Below are 17483 nucleotides of genomic sequence, written 5' to 3' on the forward strand. Positions count from 1 at the left end.
TCCAAAATATAAAATAACTGTTGATAAAACAAACAGCAGATCTACAGCATGCAGTTTCCATCCAAAAGGAGCATTCCTGAGGGAAAAATAATTTAAAGCATGAGTCATTCTGGGTCAAGTGTGAAATATCCAGCTCTTCAAGATAGTCACTAGGGAATAGGAGTGAGGGTTGGCTTTGGGGACGGCAGGAACCAGAGTAATGGGCTTGAATATCTCTGAGGAGTCACGTGTAGGAAAAGTGGTGAATTATCCTGAAATCTAATGAGCTGGTGCCAATAGCAGACATTTAGAGGAATGGTCGCGTCAGGACTTCATGGAAGGGAGCAGTAAGTACAAATTTGTTGCTATTCTGGAAGAAACAAGAGATTCTTACTCATGATGGATACTTCCTCTTCTCCCCAATATCCCCCTTAGTTCCTTAGAATATGATTCTGGCAGCCTCAGCTAGGAGTCTTTTAATCTGCATTCACATCAAAATACACAGGTACTAACACTGGATGAATGACTCTTTGTTATTGAAGAGAAAGAAAAGTCACCAAATTGCCTAGATAAATACTCCTATTGGAAAGGTATGAGGAAAAAAGCAAACTTCTCTTATCTTCAGGAAGCTCCAGCCAAATGGAGGTACTAACAAGTCAAAAATGGGGTTAAGAATAGCAGAAGGAACAGCCCACAGCCCCCACAGACTTTGAGCCTGGCAGGAGGTGGCCAGGCAGACATGTGGGACAGTGGAGCTCTGGTAGTCTCCCAGGGTCAAGACACCTAAGCATAGCTGTCTTGGAGAGCATCTGCCTGGACAGGCTGGTAGGGTGGAGATAAGCCTCTGGACCTGGAAACTGTGGGCACCTTGTGTGCTGAGACTGTAGGGACTTGGTGGTTACATGAAAAGGTTCATGGTGTAACTGGATATTGAGATGTATCATGCCCAACTTGGATGTCTCCCTGGATACTCAACCCACCCTGGAGAACTGACCAGAGATCCCTGGCAACACCCACCACACACCTTTTGTTATTCACCGAAAGTGCAGACATTCCACTAGGCCACATAGGCATAGCTCAAAAATGAAAGCCATCAGAGGAAAAAGAAACAAAAATGAACTCCATAAATGCCTAAAAACAGGCATAGAAACTCAAGAAACAAGAATAAGGAAGACATCGTGACCCCCCCCCACAAAAAAAAAAAAAAACACAATGAAATTTCAATATTAGAATTCAAAGATGAAGAGATTGACAAATTGCCAGAAATGGAATTCAAAAAATTATTCATAGGATTACTCAAAATCAGTAGCAAATCCACAAACTAAACTGTACATGACATGAATGTCCTATGACATTGATATTTTAAAGAGAAATCAAAAAGAAATATTAGAAATAACAAATTCAATAGTTCAAATAAAATACTCTGTGGAAAGCCTTTAACAGCAGACTTGGTGAAGCAGAAGAAAGAATATCCGAACTACAAGACAAAACTCTGGAAATCTTATAGTCAGACCAAAAACAATAAGAAATAAACAAAATTGGTAACCTATTGGTGCAACTAATCAAAACCAAGAGGGAGGAAACCCAAATCAATAAAATTTCAGTCTCAAAACAATTGAAAGGGAGGGAATTCTCCCAACCTCCTTCTATGAAGTCTGTATCACTTTAATTCCTAAGCCAGAAAAACATACAACACAGAAATAGAACTATAGACCAATATTCCTGATGAACACAGATACAAAAATCCTCAACAAAATATTAGCTAATTGAATCCAACAACACATCAGAAAGATCATTCACCCAGACCAAGTGAAATTTATCCCTGGTATGCAGGAATGGTTAAACATTCGCAAATCAATCAATGTGATACATCACGTTAATAAACTGAAGAACAAAAGCCATATGGTTATCTCAATAGATGCAGAGAAAGCATTCAGTAAAATACAATACCCTTTCATGATGAAAATCTTAACCAAATTTGGTAGAAGGAACATTACTCAATATAATCAACACAATTAATGACAAACCCATGGGCAGTATCATATTGAACAGGAAAATGCTGGTACCATTCCCTCTAAGATCCAGATTACTCTCACCATAGCTATTCAACATAGTCCAGAAAGTTTTAGCCAGAGCCATTGGGCAAGAAAAAGAAATCAAAGGGATACAAATTGGAAAGGAAGAAATCAAACTATCCTTATTTGCAGATGATGTTATCCTATTTATAGGGGCTCTGAAACACTCCACTGAGACACTATTGGAACTCATAAATGAGTTTGGTAAAGGGCAAGGTATAAAATTGTTCCAATTATAGTCTATGTGTTGCCGAAGCAAGCACAAGGTATAAAATCAACACACAAAAATCAATAGCTTTTATGTACACAATGTCATTGCTGAGAAAGAACTTTTCAGTCCCATTCACAATAGTTATGAAAAGAATTAATATTTTGATGTAAATTTAACCAAAGATGTCAAAGATCTCTATGATGAAAATTACAAAACACTAAAGAAAGAAATAGAAGAGGACATTTAAAAATGGAAATGTAAACTGGTATAGCCACTGTGGAAGACAGTATGGAGATATCTCAGAAAGGTAATATAAACCTACCGTATGATCTAGCCATCCCACTCCTGGGAATTTACCCAAACCAAAAGAAATCAGTATTTGAAAGAGTTATCTGTAACCCATGTTCATTGCAGCACAATTCACAATAGCTAAGATATGGAACCAACCCAGATGTCCATCAACTGTCAACTGGATAAAGAAATTATGATATATATATATATATATATATACACACACACACACACACATACATACTATGGAGTACTACTCAGCAGTAAAAACAAAAATGAAATCCTGTCTTTTGCAAAAAGATGGTCACAACTGGAAACCATTATACTTAGTGAAATAAGCCAGTCTGCAAAAGACAGATATCATATGTTTTCCCTGATCCTAGGTAACTAATAGAGTAACTGAAATGTACTGTGCTGTAGTGAAATGGACATTTTAAGAATCAGTGATTGTTTATAGCCCTTATCTCTTCCATTGAGGGACAGTTTATTTTTTTTTTCCTCTTCATCTATTTGTTGAACTCTTTCATTAGAATAGGGTTAACTACATGATCATTAAGTATACTGAAAATAGATAATTGTAAAAATTATGGGGGTGGGGCACTGGCACTGTGGTGTAGTGGCTAAACCCAGCACCTGCAGTGCTGGCATTCCATGAGGGTGCTGGTTAGAGTCCCAGCTGCTCCACTTTTGATCCAGCTGTCTGCTACAGCCTGGTAATGCAGTGGAAGAGGGCCCCTGCACCCACGTGGGAGACCCAGAAGAGTCTCCTCCTGGCACCTGGCTTTAGATCAGCTCAGCTTCAGCCATTACAGCTATCTGGGGAGTGAACCAGTGGATGGAAGATGTCTCTCTCTCTCCCCATCTGACTCTCTGTAACTCTGCCTTTCAAATAAATAAAACAAATGTTTTAAAAAGGCACTGAATAACTAGAAACATCTTGTATATCAGATTTCTTGGATATTCCCCAAGCATTGATACAAAGTTAGTGGAATATGGTTCATTTTTTTTTTCTGCTTTTCATCAAAAATATTTGTTTTTTGAATAAAAATTATGGAGATCTTTCCATGTCAATGTATCTTTTTCCATAGTTAAATAGAATTTCATGGATGGACTTATAACTACTTATTTAGTCCTTCTCTTATTTATAAACATTAATATTAATATTGTGTCTAATTTTCCTTTTGCAAATATCATTACATGGTATCCTACTTGTATTACTTCTTATAAGAGAAGTAAAATTTCTATGTCCCAATAAATTGAATAAAGGTCATGTCAAAAAAACTCACGAAAAAATCTTACTAAAATGTGGGGAGCAACTCAGACTAGACTAAGTTACTCAAATTAAGACTTATTCTATGCATCTGCTCTCCCACAATAAGGCGCTGGGAGAGGAGTAAACAGCTTCTACACAGCTGCCTCCAGTTCAACCAATAAACTGTAGGACCTGCTCCTGATTGGAGGAGAGCAGCGTACTCGGCGTGTGCGTAGCAGAGTTGGGATTGGTGGAAGAGGACTATAAAGGAGGAGAGAGACAACATGCACCAGGAACATCTATCTGAAGGAACACCTGAGCAGCCCCTGAGAGAGCCGGCCGGTGGTGTGCCGCTCCCCCGCGGAAGTGGGGAAAGTGGCAGGGGGAACCGCCCTTCCACGGAGGTGGAAGGGTCGGTAGCCAACCCGGGAAGAACCAGCAGCAAACCCGGAAAGGGCCAAGCAGACAAAAGAACAGCGCAGGGTCTGTGTCGTTCCTCCACGAAGAGGGGGAGCGACACTAAAATATGTGTCTTTCAGTGAAAAATAAAGATGAAGTCCATGCTATAAGAGTTCTTCAAGTTCATGAAAAAGATGTATAACGAAAATTTTTATGCATCTTTTCTTACTAACTTAACTACAAGTAGTGAAACTGAGGATCTTTGTCAGTTTCACCCTTCATATCTTTCTGTAATGAATTACTTTTTCCAATTTTATATTCTTGTTGATATGTAAGTGGCAAACACTTCAACATAAGAAATAATAACATTTTATATATTGAGACAATATAGTTTTCTAATTTATGTAATATTTAAAATATGAAATCTGTGTTCCTATTTTAAACTCATCTGGATATAAAGTAGATTCACAAAACAAGTATATGGAGATTCCTCATACATCTGTGATAATTTTCTTTAATATATTGTCCACGGCTGTCTTTATTACATGGTCAGAACTGGGTGATTTTTAAACTTATTTATTTATTTTTGTTTATCTGAAAGGCAGAATGAGAGAGCTTCCATCCCCTAGTTCACTCCTGAAGTGCCCACAGGATTATAGGCCAGGTCAGGCTGAATCCCGGAGACAGGAAATGCATCTGGGTTTCCCATATAGGTGGAAAGGGCAGAAGCATTTGAGCCATTATCTGCAGCCTCCCAGGGTCTTCATTGTCAGGAAGCTGGGTCAGATTTGGAAGCAGGATTCAATCCTAGACAGTTCCAATGCTGCAGGATAACACCCACCCTTGGATAAATTTTTTAATGTATTTTTCTTTAGAATTTCTTTAGAAGATCTTTTACAAAATAGACATTTTTCAACTTTATGTAGCTATAGTGTCAATATTTTTCTCTTCTGCTTTCTAATGTTCACATTATATATATTTTTGCTTCTTGTATAATTGTTCTCACTTTGGACTTTAAGTTTTAGGTGTTAGGTGTAATGTCCTATATTTTTTCAAATACAAAATGAATGATCTCAATACTATTTTTTGAATTATCTCAATACTATTTTTTGCATGGTTCTTCTTTTCCTTTGATTCAAGGTGGCACCTTTAATACATACTGAATTCTCACATGAGTATGTAAGTGCACGTGTTTCTGGATCTCTTTTGCCTATATCTGACCACATTAATTACTGTTACTTTGAATGTATTTTGCTCTCCAGTAATGCAAGTCCCTTTTCATTATTATTATAGTGCATATTTTATATGCTCTTTTTGACAAAAATTAAAAGTGAAAACAGTAGCAAATATTTATATATTAGTATTCAGAAAAATTATTATCTCTACATACTGCATCTTACCTTCAAAAAACATATTATTGTCCAAATCAGATCTTTATCCTTCAGTAAAGATTTACAATTTAATTCATTTAAGTTTAAGAATATTTCCATATATTTCATCTTGGTTATCTTTTACATTTTTAATTAGTTGCTCCTGGATAATAGGAAAGCAGTTGATTTTTGTGTATTTATATTGTAATTTCATATAATATTTCTATAAATTTCATATAATTTTTCTATAAAAATAAATGTGTATCTTGTTTTCCAATAATTTTTTGTTTTTCTTATTTTACTATATCAGTTAATACCTACAGAATAATGTTGAGTAATAGTAATGAAAGCAAACATTCCTTAGTTATGAAAATGTTAACATTGACTGACACTGTATTGTTAATTCACCAAGTTAGAGAATTTTCCTTCAATACCGAGTTTACTAAAGAAGGAGTACACAAGTAGGAAATGAGTATTTTGAAAATATTCTAAGTTACTTCTGAGATGATTGTATTTATTTTCTCCTTTTCAGTAAATGAGTAGATTACATTGGCGAATTTCTTAATGGAAAACCATAATTGTATTTTCATAATAAATCCTATATGGTCATAAAGTATCACATTTTCAGTATACCATTGTATCTGCTCTGCTAATATTTTATTTAGAAATATTGTATTTCTTGATAATTTAGATTGAGGGATCTACATTTGTTTTATTTATTCTCATTTTTTTGCTTTCTTATACTATTCTGGTTTTGTCATTAGCATTATGCTATTTTCAAAAAATGAATTTTGAGAATATCACACTTTTAAGAGTTCAAGAGAAAATTAAATTTCATAAGGAATACATGTATTTTATGAGTGATCAAATTTGTAAGACCATCTGAGTCTGGTGAATGTATGTGTGTTCATGTTGTGGAAAGGGAGTTGTTAAACAGGAATATAGAACTTTGATTATGATAAGCTGGGTATATATATATATATATATATGTATATATATATATATATGTTTACTCAGTACAGATTTTTATCTATTATTGAGCCTGTTTAGGTTACTTATATTTTTCAAGAAACGTGTAACTTGCATTTTTCAAACATAATAATATATTTTATTTAATAATTTAAAATTCTTAAAAATCCCTTTTCACCAAGATGGCACCGAAGGTGAAGAAGGAAGCTCCTGCCCCTCCTAAAGTCGAAGCCAAAGCGAAGGCCTTGAAGGCCAAGAAGGCAGTGCTGAAAGGCGTCCACAGCCACAAGAAGAAGAAGATCCACACGTCCCCCACCTTCCGGAGGCCCAAGACACTACGCCTCCGACGGCAGCCCAAATACCCTCGGAAGAGCGCCCCCAGGAGAAACAAGCTTGACCACTATGCCATCATCAAGTTCCCCCTGACCACGGAGTCGGCCATGAAGAAGATAGAAGACAACAACACACTGGTGTTCATTGTGGATGTCAATGCCAACAAGCACCAGACCAAACAAGCTGTGAAGAAACTCTATGACCTTGATGTGGCCAAAGTCAACACCCTGATCAGACCTGACGGAGAGAAGAAGGCGTGTGTGCGGCTGGCTCCTGACTATGATGCTCTGGACGTTGCCAACAAAATTGGGATCATCTGAACGGAGTCCAGCTGGCTAATTCTAAATATATGTTTTTTCACCATAAAAAAATTCTTAAAAATCATATATAAATTTATAGATTTTATGTTAAAATAGAAACTATTCAAAAATATAGATAATGATTTAAACTCAAATGTTCTCATTGCAGAGTCTACACCCTTTACTACTGCTCTGCAGTGGAAATCAAGAGGGTGATATGCATGAAATAAACAAGAGTAAACTGATGACTTGGGAGGCCAGCTAGTAATACAATTTGGGGAGCTTCCTTTAAAAACATAAGGGCTATAAGTTACAAATGCAAAATTCTTTGCAGCCTAAGCTTTATATCTCTCTGATGAATCCTTTTCTGAAGCTCAGTTTAAAAAAAAAATGTTACACAAGGTAAAACATGATCATGTTGTGTCCATTGCTGCTGAGAAGTCAAAAAAACAGGGTCTGAGACAATTCATTGAACTCCCAAGATGGAAGTCTTGGGCAATCTTGCCAAGAGGAACTTGCAAATACTGATGGAAATACTCAAAGACTGGAGAGTTTGTGAGAAGAATGGGACGTTAATAAATGGAGACAACTCTTGGTGCATTTTGCTCTAAAGGGGAGAGAGAAATGAAGTTAGAGGGAAATAAGAGAATTGGGATGAATTTCTTTTTCTTACCTGTGAGTTAGCACAACATAGGTTTTAATGTTGCAAGAATTCTATAAACTTGGTGGGAAATTGGTGAGAGAGGAATATTCAGGCATGAGTAGTAAGAAGGTAAAGTGGGGGATCTAGTGCACAATTAGACGTTTGCAACTCATTATTTTAAAAAGTAGTTAATCCATTTAACTCTAATGCAAGAAACAGGTAGATGAGTATGTTAATAAATTTGGTGGAGGGAAGATTTGGTGCTTTTAATGGCTTTCATTTTCTCTAGTTATTTTACAGATTTCATATTTTACACTATGTCTATAGCTGTATAATGTTGTGAGTTAGGAGTCTAATGCATGTTTTTCCAGGTGGATAGTCTCTTGTCTCAGGACTTTTCTTTCTCTGGTGCATGGCAATGCCTCCTTTGTCCTTTAGGACTGGTTTCTGAAGTATGTATTCTCTTCTGTTGGTTGAGTGATGGCAAATAGCACTACTTTCATTGTTGTGGCTTTGTAGTAAGTCTTGGTAAATGGAAAAACAAACAAGATTTTTTACCAGATTGTCATGGCTAGTCTTTTTCTTTTTAATCATGTAAATATTGTCCATATTTATATTTGTATTTTTCTCTTTTTATCCTTTATATTGTTTAGCTATATTTTTCTTTTTTCCTTGATGAAATTTGCTAGAAGATTTTCCAGCTGTTTGGTTCTGCTTCTAGATTTGACTATTTTTTCTTTTATGTCTATTTAGTGAAACAGCTTCCAGTTTTATTTAATAAGTGTGTTTTGGTTTTTCCCTGTTTTGTTTCCTCTTTCATTAATTTTTACTCTTAAAATTCTTTTAGGGAGTGGGGATTTAGCCTAGTGGCTAAGACATCATCTCTCACATAAAGTACCTGGGTTCAATTACTAGTACCATCTCCTAATTCTGGCTTCCCACCAATACAGACCCTGGAAGGCAGCAGGGATGATCAAGAAATTGGATTCCTGCCAACCACATGGGAGTTCCCAGCTCCTGGCTCTTGCCTCAGCCAAGCTCTGGCCATTGCAGGCATTTGGAGAGTAAACCAAGGGATGGCACCCCCACTCCCTACCCCATCTTTCTGCTTTAAATGCTCTTTTTAATTTAAAATGAATTATTTTAAAAGCCAGCATTGTGACACAGTAGGTTAAGCCACTACATGGGATGCCTGCATCCCATATCTGAGTGCCTTTTTGAGAGCAAGCTCCTCTGCTTCTTTTTTGTTTTAAAGACTTATTTGTGTATTTAAAATTCAGAGTTACACAGAGAGATGAAAGGCAGAGAGAGAGAGAGAGAGAGATCTTCCATCTAATGGTTCACTCCCCAGATGGCTGCAACGGCAGGAGCTGAGCTGATCTGAAGTCAGGAGCCAGGAGTTTCTTCCAGGTCTCCCACAAGGGTGCAGGGGCCCAAGCACTTGGGCCATCCTCTACTGTTTTCCCAGGCCATAGCAGAGAGTTGGATTGAAAGAGGAGCAGAAGGGACTAGAACCAGTGCCCATATGGGATTCCATCGCTTCAGGCCAGGGCATTAACCCACTGAGCCACAGTGCTGGTCCCAAGCTCCTCTGCTTCTGACTCTGCTTCTTGCTAATAGAGCTGGGAAGACAACAGATGATGATTCAAGTACTTGGGTTCCTGCCACACACATAGGAAACCCGGATGGAATTCTTTTTTTTTTTTCAACTTTTATTTAATAAATATAAATTGCCAAAGTACAACTTCTGGATTATAGTGGTTTTTCCCCCCATAACCTCCCTCCCACCTACAACCATCCCATCTCCCACTCCCTGCCCCATCCCATTCTCCATCAAGATTCAATTCAATTATCTTTAAATACAGAAGATCAACTTAGTATATACTAAGTAAAGATTTCAACAGACTGCACCCATACAGACACCAAAGTATAGAGTACTGTTTGAGTAGTAGTTTTTTTGTTTTTTTTTTTGTTGTTGTTGTTGTTTTTTTTAACTTGACAGGTAGAGTCACAGACAGTGAGAGAGAGAGACAGAGAGAAAGGTCTTCCTTCCATTGGTTCACTCCCCAAATGGCTGCCATGGCCGGCGCTGCGCTGATCTGAAGCCAGGAGCCAGGTGCTTCTTCCTGGTCTCCCATGTGGGTGCAGGGGCCCAAACACCTGGGCCGTCCTCCACTGTTTTCCCAAGCTATAGCAGAGAGCTGGATTGGAAGAGGAGTGACCAAGACTAGAACCCAGCACCCATAAGGGATGTCGGCGCCACAGGCAGAGGATTAAACAAGTGAGCCACTGCGCCAGCCCTTTGAGTAGTAGTTTTACCATTAATTCACATAGTACAACACATTAAGGACAGAGATCCTACATGGGGAGTAAGTGCACAGTAACTCCCGTTGTTGATTTAACAGTTGACACTCTTATTTATGATGTCAGTAATCACCCTAGGCTCTTGTCATGAGCCGCCAAGGCTATGGAAGCCTCTTGAGTTCACCAATTCCGATCTTATTTAGACAAGGCCATAGTCAAAGTGGAAGTTCTCTTCTCCCTTCAGAGAAAGGTACCTCCTTCTTTGATTACCCGTTCTTTCCGGATGGAGTTCTTAACTCCTGAATTTGGTGTGGCCCAGTCCTGGCTTTTACAACAATTTGGGGGAGTGAACCAGTAGATAGAAAATCTGTGTCTCTCTAGCTGACTCTCCTTCTCTCTATCACTTGCCTTTCAAATAAATAAATAAATAAATAATTTTAGAAAGCTATTTTTTAACATTTATTTTTTATTTGAAAAGCAGAGTTACAGAGAGAGGAGAGACACAGAGATAGAAATCTCCCATCCACTAGTTCACCATAGCTGAGCTTCTTCTGAGTCTCCCACATGGGTGCAGGACCACCTTTCCAAGGCGCATTGACAGGAAGCTGGATCGGAATTGGAGGAGCTGGGTCTTGAATTGGTGCCTATATGGAACGCTGGTAAATACAGGCAAAAGTTTATCCTGCTACAGCATAATGCTGGCCCCAAAAGCTATTTTAAAAAGTCTTTCTTTTTCAAGGAAAAAAATGTAAAGGAGATAAAATGAAATTATAAATAACAAAAATCAAATTATTAAAGTAAACATGATTCATAAACACTAATAAGGAAAATACCTCATGCCAAGTGCAAATTTTTCAAATTATATTAGTAATAAGAGCCCTTCGTCATGTTGAATCATGTTGGTCAATAGGTTTCTGAGCAGTCTGTGCATAGGTGTCTTATGATTTAAAGAGCCACAAAAAATAATACTTCTCCAAAAAATGTCTCCTCCAGGTACCCAAATTTGGCGCTGGAATCTCATTCCTTTGCAGATTAACATCTAACTATGAGAATATCCAAGAGGATTTTCAAATTAAGCATACTATGTGCCCAATTTAGTTACTTTACTGTTATGTAAACCCTGCCTCCTCTCTTCTCTCCCATTTAAATTTTATTAAATTTTACCAAATTCACTAATGTTGGAAAGAATGTCTTTTTTGTTTGTTTGTTTGTTTGCATTCAGAAATGTGAGAAAACTTAGTTTACTCTAACAGAAACAAAGACCTGGAAATGAAAAGCATGCAAACAGGTTCCCTTTCCAATCCACTAATTACTTCCACTCCAGTAATTGACATTACTTGACTTTTCTGAGGGCATAGAATCCAGGGTGCTTATACTGCTCATGGGGAATAAGAGGGCCTCAACTGAGATCCAGCAACATTTATTTAAATATGTGTTTATCATTACAGATAGTATGAGATCACTGCCTAATAGCTGACCCTAAACCCTCCTGTGGGTGGATGCAGACTGATAATCTTTCCTAACAAAGCATGAAATCCAAGTGTCAGAAGCGACCCAAAGGTTATCTAGTTCAATCTTCTCTTTGATCTTTGAATTCCTCTCAAACCTCCCTTCCACATGGATCTCTTATTTTCCCTCTTGAACTCTTATAGTGACAAGAAACTCAGAAACTCCTGAAGTAGCACATTGCATTTAAGAAACTAATGTTCTATCATAGTAAAGTTTAATTTTTTGGAGTCTATTGAATGACTGAAAGTTCTGGTCTGTATGACTATCAGTTGTTTCTGATTCTCCTTTCCCATTCCAGGTTACACATCCTAATTCCAGAAACCATTTCCCTTAGAATATTTTTTGGGAATACTAGTCATTCTGATTGCTTTCCCTGGGATAATTTTTAGTTTTTCCCAACCAAATCACAATTTCAGGAATGATCTGACTAGCAAAGCATTGGCCCAGGTCATCACCTCCATCTCCACAGATATCTTATTCCAGAAACACAACCTAAGCTTTAGTTTAATCATTATTTGACAGCCATATCAAATGGCTTAAGAGTAATTCAATTTTTATCTGTATTGCTACTTAACCCCCATTTGATTTTGACTGTGTGTGTGTATGTGTGTGTGTGTGTGTGTATGTGTTTAATGCTCTAGAAGAACTTAACAGTATAATGGAAATAGCATGAACTTCAAAGTTAGGGAGTTTTCCATTTGTATCCAGTCTACATCATTCAGCTCTGTGACCTTAACAGAGTTAGTTAACTTCTGTAGAACCCAGTTTCAACATTTGTGTAAGACTATGACAAAGTCTACTCATTTATTTTTGTTTTGAGGCTAAATGAAATTCTATATGTAAAATAGCTAACATGATGTCAAAAGCCAAGAAAATTTCCCTTTTGTGCTAATGTTGTCATGGCCCATGTTCTGCCCTATCAATGTTTGTCTATAGGAATTTCATAATCCAGTAAAATCACAGGGTTTTATCATCTGCAAATTTTAGCACACTTTCAAATTTTTCATTCATATTTTTGATAATCATGCTAGTAGGACAAAGCAAATACTTACGTTTCCTAATAAGAAACTGTTCAAGTTGCTGCTAATCAGGCTTTCACTGAAAAGAAAGAAAAATATAGACAAAAGAAAACACCTAGAGTTTAGCAAAGCAAAAAGTCCTTCTGCCCAGGCTGGTCAGATCAAGACTGGATAGTTGTAACATTAGGTAGAATTGAAGTGCTTCCTGGATATTATCTCATAATGTTCACACTGATTCTGTAATATCATTCCCTTGATTTTACAGATGATCTTAAAGAAGTCCATGTAAATAACAAGTAGTTCACAACATTTCCTCAATAACCACAGTTTTTTTCTAACTACACAATCTAGACAAGGAAAATATTTGTAGTTTATTCTATCTACTTACTTTACATAGAAAAAAATTTCAATTAATTCACTCAACAAATATTTATTGAGTATTTTCAAATGCCTGTCCCTCTTCTTGGTATACAGGAAAGTAGAAAAAGCCCGTGTTTCCTGAATATTTTGGTGGGAAAGAAAAATAAATGATTAAGCAAACAAATACATAATATGACAAGAGAAGATTGATAATAAAAGAACTCGGATGGGACCTGAAATGTGTAGTGACACGAGCCATGGTAGTGGTGCTCCTTTAGATACTGTCTCTGATCAGGTACCCTCTGTCTGGAAACCTGAGAAACCTAAAGAAGAGGGGCTTCGAAAAGTTCCTGGGAAATTCTTACCAGGATAAAGCTATGCACGGACTTCACCCTTGTATATCTGAGGAAACTGCAGCCCAGGCAGTGAAACCAGCAAGTTCAATGGTGCTAAAGTCAAATCATGCTTGGCCTGCATAAATAATAGCAACTGTTGCTAAGAGTAGCAGAGAAGAGTGAATGGCAACTACGTTGGTAGTAAAATACAGAACAGTCAAGTTGGGGATCACACCATGTACTGGCTCCTAAGACAGGACAAGTACAACCATGGTAGGGGCTTAAGCCAAGGAGTGACATGATCTGAGCTATATTCTATAAGAATTATTATGATTGCTGTGGCCAATGTGGACCAAAAGGAACAAGGATGGAATGGAAACCAATGCATAGCTACTCCAATACAGGATACAGAAGAGAGACAGTATCATTGAGACTAGAGTGATTGTGATAAAGGGTGAAGAGTCATGCGGATTTGTTTTTCAGATATTTTTAAAATAGAGACTCAGGACTTATTAATGATATTGTATGTGGAGTATCAAAGAAAGAAAATAGTTAAGAATTATTTTGACCTGAGAAGTAGGAAGAATTAGATTGCCTTATAGTAAACCTGAGAGTATGTGGAAGGAATAGTAGATCTGAGAAGCCAAAATCAAGAGTTTGTTTTGAATGCATTAAGTTTTAGACACCTGTTATTTAGATCTACCTGTAGGAAATGAGAAAGTCAATGATCAGGAGTCTGAATTCAAGTCAACAGAGATCTGACCTACAGAGATAAAAGAGCTCAGAGCGTCCAAGGAATAGAAGATATTTAAAGCCACGGCAGTACGTGTGGTCACCATGTAAATAACAGGAAAATGATTTTTAAAAGAACAAGTAGGAGGAGGTAGATGAGGAGGAAGAAGTGAAGAAGAAAAAGAAGTAGGAGGAGGATGGAAAAAAAGCTAAATCTGTGATACTTAGGAAGGTGTGGACAATTCACTGAGTGATACTGAGAGGGGATTGCTCATGAGATAAAGGCAATAGCAAGAAAGCACTAAAAATGGTTTTAAAAAATTATCAACACTATTGACAATAGTTGTTTGATCTTATCAGCTAGTTTTTTCTGGTCTTGACCTTATTTAAAACTGGCTGCTTTTATATTTAGCCATCCATGTTTTGAGGAGGGCAATCAGGAACATTCTCATGAAAGATACACTGCAATATATACTGTGCTGCACAGCAACTCTGGCTGTATTTAGCTTTGACCCTCCTTTTATCTCAAACCCCTGTATTAGCCAAAGCAAGCTTTTATGTCTCATCTCTGCCACCCATGAAGCAGAGCTATTCGTGTAATTCCCGAGAGACAAAGAGTAGAAATAATGATTTTAGTTCATAAGTTTATAAAGAGTCAATTGTGATGCTAAAAGCTAAATACATTTAGATATGTGTGGTCACATTACTTTATGTTTGTCAATCTCATTTTATATAACCTGGACCAACAAAACCAACAAAAGGAGAAACACACAGGTATAAGGTCAGTTCAAGGGTTCAACAAAGCACTCAAAATGATAGAATCAGCAGATAGAATGCTTCACAGGTTGCTAAGATACCTTAATCTGGGAAAAGAATCAGAATTAAGTTTTTGTTAAGAGGTTTATCATTCTCTATCCTGATCCTTTGATAGAGATAGTCTATAGGAATCTTGGCTTTGCAATTACATGGTTGAAGTAATTGGGGAAAAGTTAGAAAAAGGGTTTGAACAAGAAAGATAATAGCTTAAGAATTTGAGAAGTCACTTGGGGAGGGTTGGGTCATCTTGAAATTGCTTTAGGCAAGTTTAAGCTGTTTAGAAGATTTTCTTTTTGTAAAGGGGGAAAAAACTAAGAAATAATATTTTTTCTATGCATTTTTTGCATCTCATACACTAGTAATGATTGAGTTAAGCAATTAACTCCATATAATTAATAAAAATCCATTAATACATCATGCATTCATTTGTCCTTTAAAAATTATATTTTTGAACATGGTGACTACTACTCTTTAGCCTAAGCTACTCAATTTACTTTTCCATTTATAAAAGAAAAAGATGCTGCTTCAATTCTCATTCAAGGTGGTGTCAACATACATCATATTGTAGATTTTGAATATTTTCTTGTAGTTTTGTGTTTATAAACCTACTGAAAAAGTGCATAACAAAGCTACCATTTATTCAATTTCAATAGTTTATAACTTGCTCCATTTACAAATGATTTGTTTTTCTATTTTGATAGATACAGAAGAAACAGACAGAGGAATGTGTGTTTGTGAACCATGGAGAGTCATTTGCAGATATGGTGACACTGTATCCCTAATATTTTAGTGCATATTTTCTGACAACATGAATATAATATTCTCATGAATAATCACAGTATAATTTGCAAGCAAGATATTTAAAATGTGTACAGTGTTATTACCTAATCCACAGTCCATATTTGAAGTGTGTCAATTCCACAATAATACATTATATATAAAAATGATAATTTTTTACTAATTTAAAAGGATATATTACTTTTAGAAATAATTCCTAAAATTACATTAATCTCATTTAATATAGAATATTTCCTCAGTCCTTATTGGTCTTTGATGAATTTTGGCATTTTAAAAAGTATATAAGCTAAGATTTTTAATAAAAATAGAAAGGTATATAAAATATATGAATTCTAAATGGATGTGTGGAAGTGGACTCTAGCTGTATTCATCTAGAGAGACTGGAAGTAATGACATCTCTATAGTCATGTGCATGCCTAGCACTCAGATCTGGAGTTCTTTTTCTTTTCTTAAGATTGATTGATTGATTTGAAAGACAAAGAGACAGAGAGAGATCCTCTACCTGCTGTTTCACTTTCGAAATGCCCACAACAACTGAAGCTGGATCAAGTCAATGCCAGGAACCAGGACCTTCATCTGGGTCTCCCACATGGGTTGCAGGAACCCATGAGCCATCATTTGCTGCCTTCCAGGCACATTCGCAGGAAGCTAGATCAGAAACAAAAAGTGGCCTGGAACCCTGGCACTCTGATATGGAATGCAGGCATCCCAAGGGGTGTTTTAACCCACATCCCCACAATGTTCATCACCAGATCCTGGTTTTTAACGGGAACCAAGTTCCATGGAGAAATGACTGATTACTGTATCAGACCTTATATTCTGCAAGGTGAAAGAAAATAGATAAGATATCATTAAATTACACAACAGTATAGTTTTCAGAAGTGCTTTGATGGAATGAGGGTGATAAGGTATTAAGAAGGAGAGGCTAACTTTTGTTCCTGAAGGTAGGGAAGGATTCTATAATTAACTGTCATATAAGCTGAAATCCAATAAGAAGAGGACAGTTATATGAGAATTAGGCAGAGAGACTAAAAAGATCCTGATGGTGACAAGGTTTGGTTTGCTCACAGAAGACAGGGAAGTACTGTGATCAGAGTGTAGTACTGTGGTATACTAATAAGGATGATGTAAACAACCAGTGAGAATATGTGATATTTCACCAGGTTGAAAAGATAGGCATGAGCTACTAAGCCAAGCAATTCAGATGTTATTCTAGGTGGAATGGGAAAGCCTGAGGAAGATTTAACATGGGTAGTGACATGATCTGACTTACAGGTTAAAAAGATCACTTTGGCTGCATTGTGAAAAAATAAATTAGACTGGGTGTTGCGCATGGAAGCAGAAAGCCCAGATCGGAGACTGTTATGAAAGCTTAGGCAAGAAATAATGGTGGCCTGCACAAGGGTGGTGTCAACATAGATAAAAATATAGGAATGGATTCAGATTACATTTTAGAGTTCAAACACCAGGATTTATGTTAAGATTAAATGTGTGGCATGGCTGAAAGAAAGAGAAGGCTAAGGGAAAATGTCCAGGTTTCCTTCTCAGGATTAAGTTTAGAGAAGAAAATTAACAGCTTGTTTTTGACATAATAATTTTGAGATATGTTTTAAACACCAAATAAGAATATCAAATGAACATGGAAATTCACAAATAACCTAAAGATCATGTGAGATTTTTGACTACTTTTAAATTAGATTAAGATACAACATTAAGGGGCCGGTGCTATGGTGTAGCAGGTAAAACTGCTGCCTTCAGTGCCTGCATCCCATATGGGCGCTGCTCCACT

General features: G+C 36.8%; 2 protein-coding genes across 4 annotated transcripts in view; one reads left to right on the plus strand and one right to left on the minus strand.

The window, feature by feature from the left end:
• Positions 1-17483, minus strand: part of PEX2 (peroxisomal biogenesis factor 2) — a 754438-nt gene that overhangs the window by 301964 nt on the left and 434991 nt on the right. The gene's annotated exons all lie outside the window — the stretch shown is intronic.
• Positions 6729-7244, plus strand: LOC138849929 (large ribosomal subunit protein uL23-like). Its single transcript, XM_070075252.1, has one exon. It carries the CDS (start codon positions 6729-6731, stop codon positions 7197-7199), a length of 471 nt encoding a protein of 156 aa, XP_069931353.1. The 3' UTR covers positions 7200-7244.

The sequence above is a fragment of the Oryctolagus cuniculus genome, chromosome 6 (assembly GCF_964237555.1).
Source record: "Oryctolagus cuniculus chromosome 6, mOryCun1.1, whole genome shotgun sequence".
Classification (NCBI taxonomy): Eukaryota; Metazoa; Chordata; class Mammalia; order Lagomorpha; family Leporidae; genus Oryctolagus; species Oryctolagus cuniculus.

What these genes read in the sequence shown, in the direction of transcription:
- LOC138849929 (XM_070075252.1), top strand. Translation starts at nt 6,729, where the DNA reads ATGGCACCGAAGGTGAAGAAGGAAGCTCCTGCCCCTCCTAAAGTCGAA.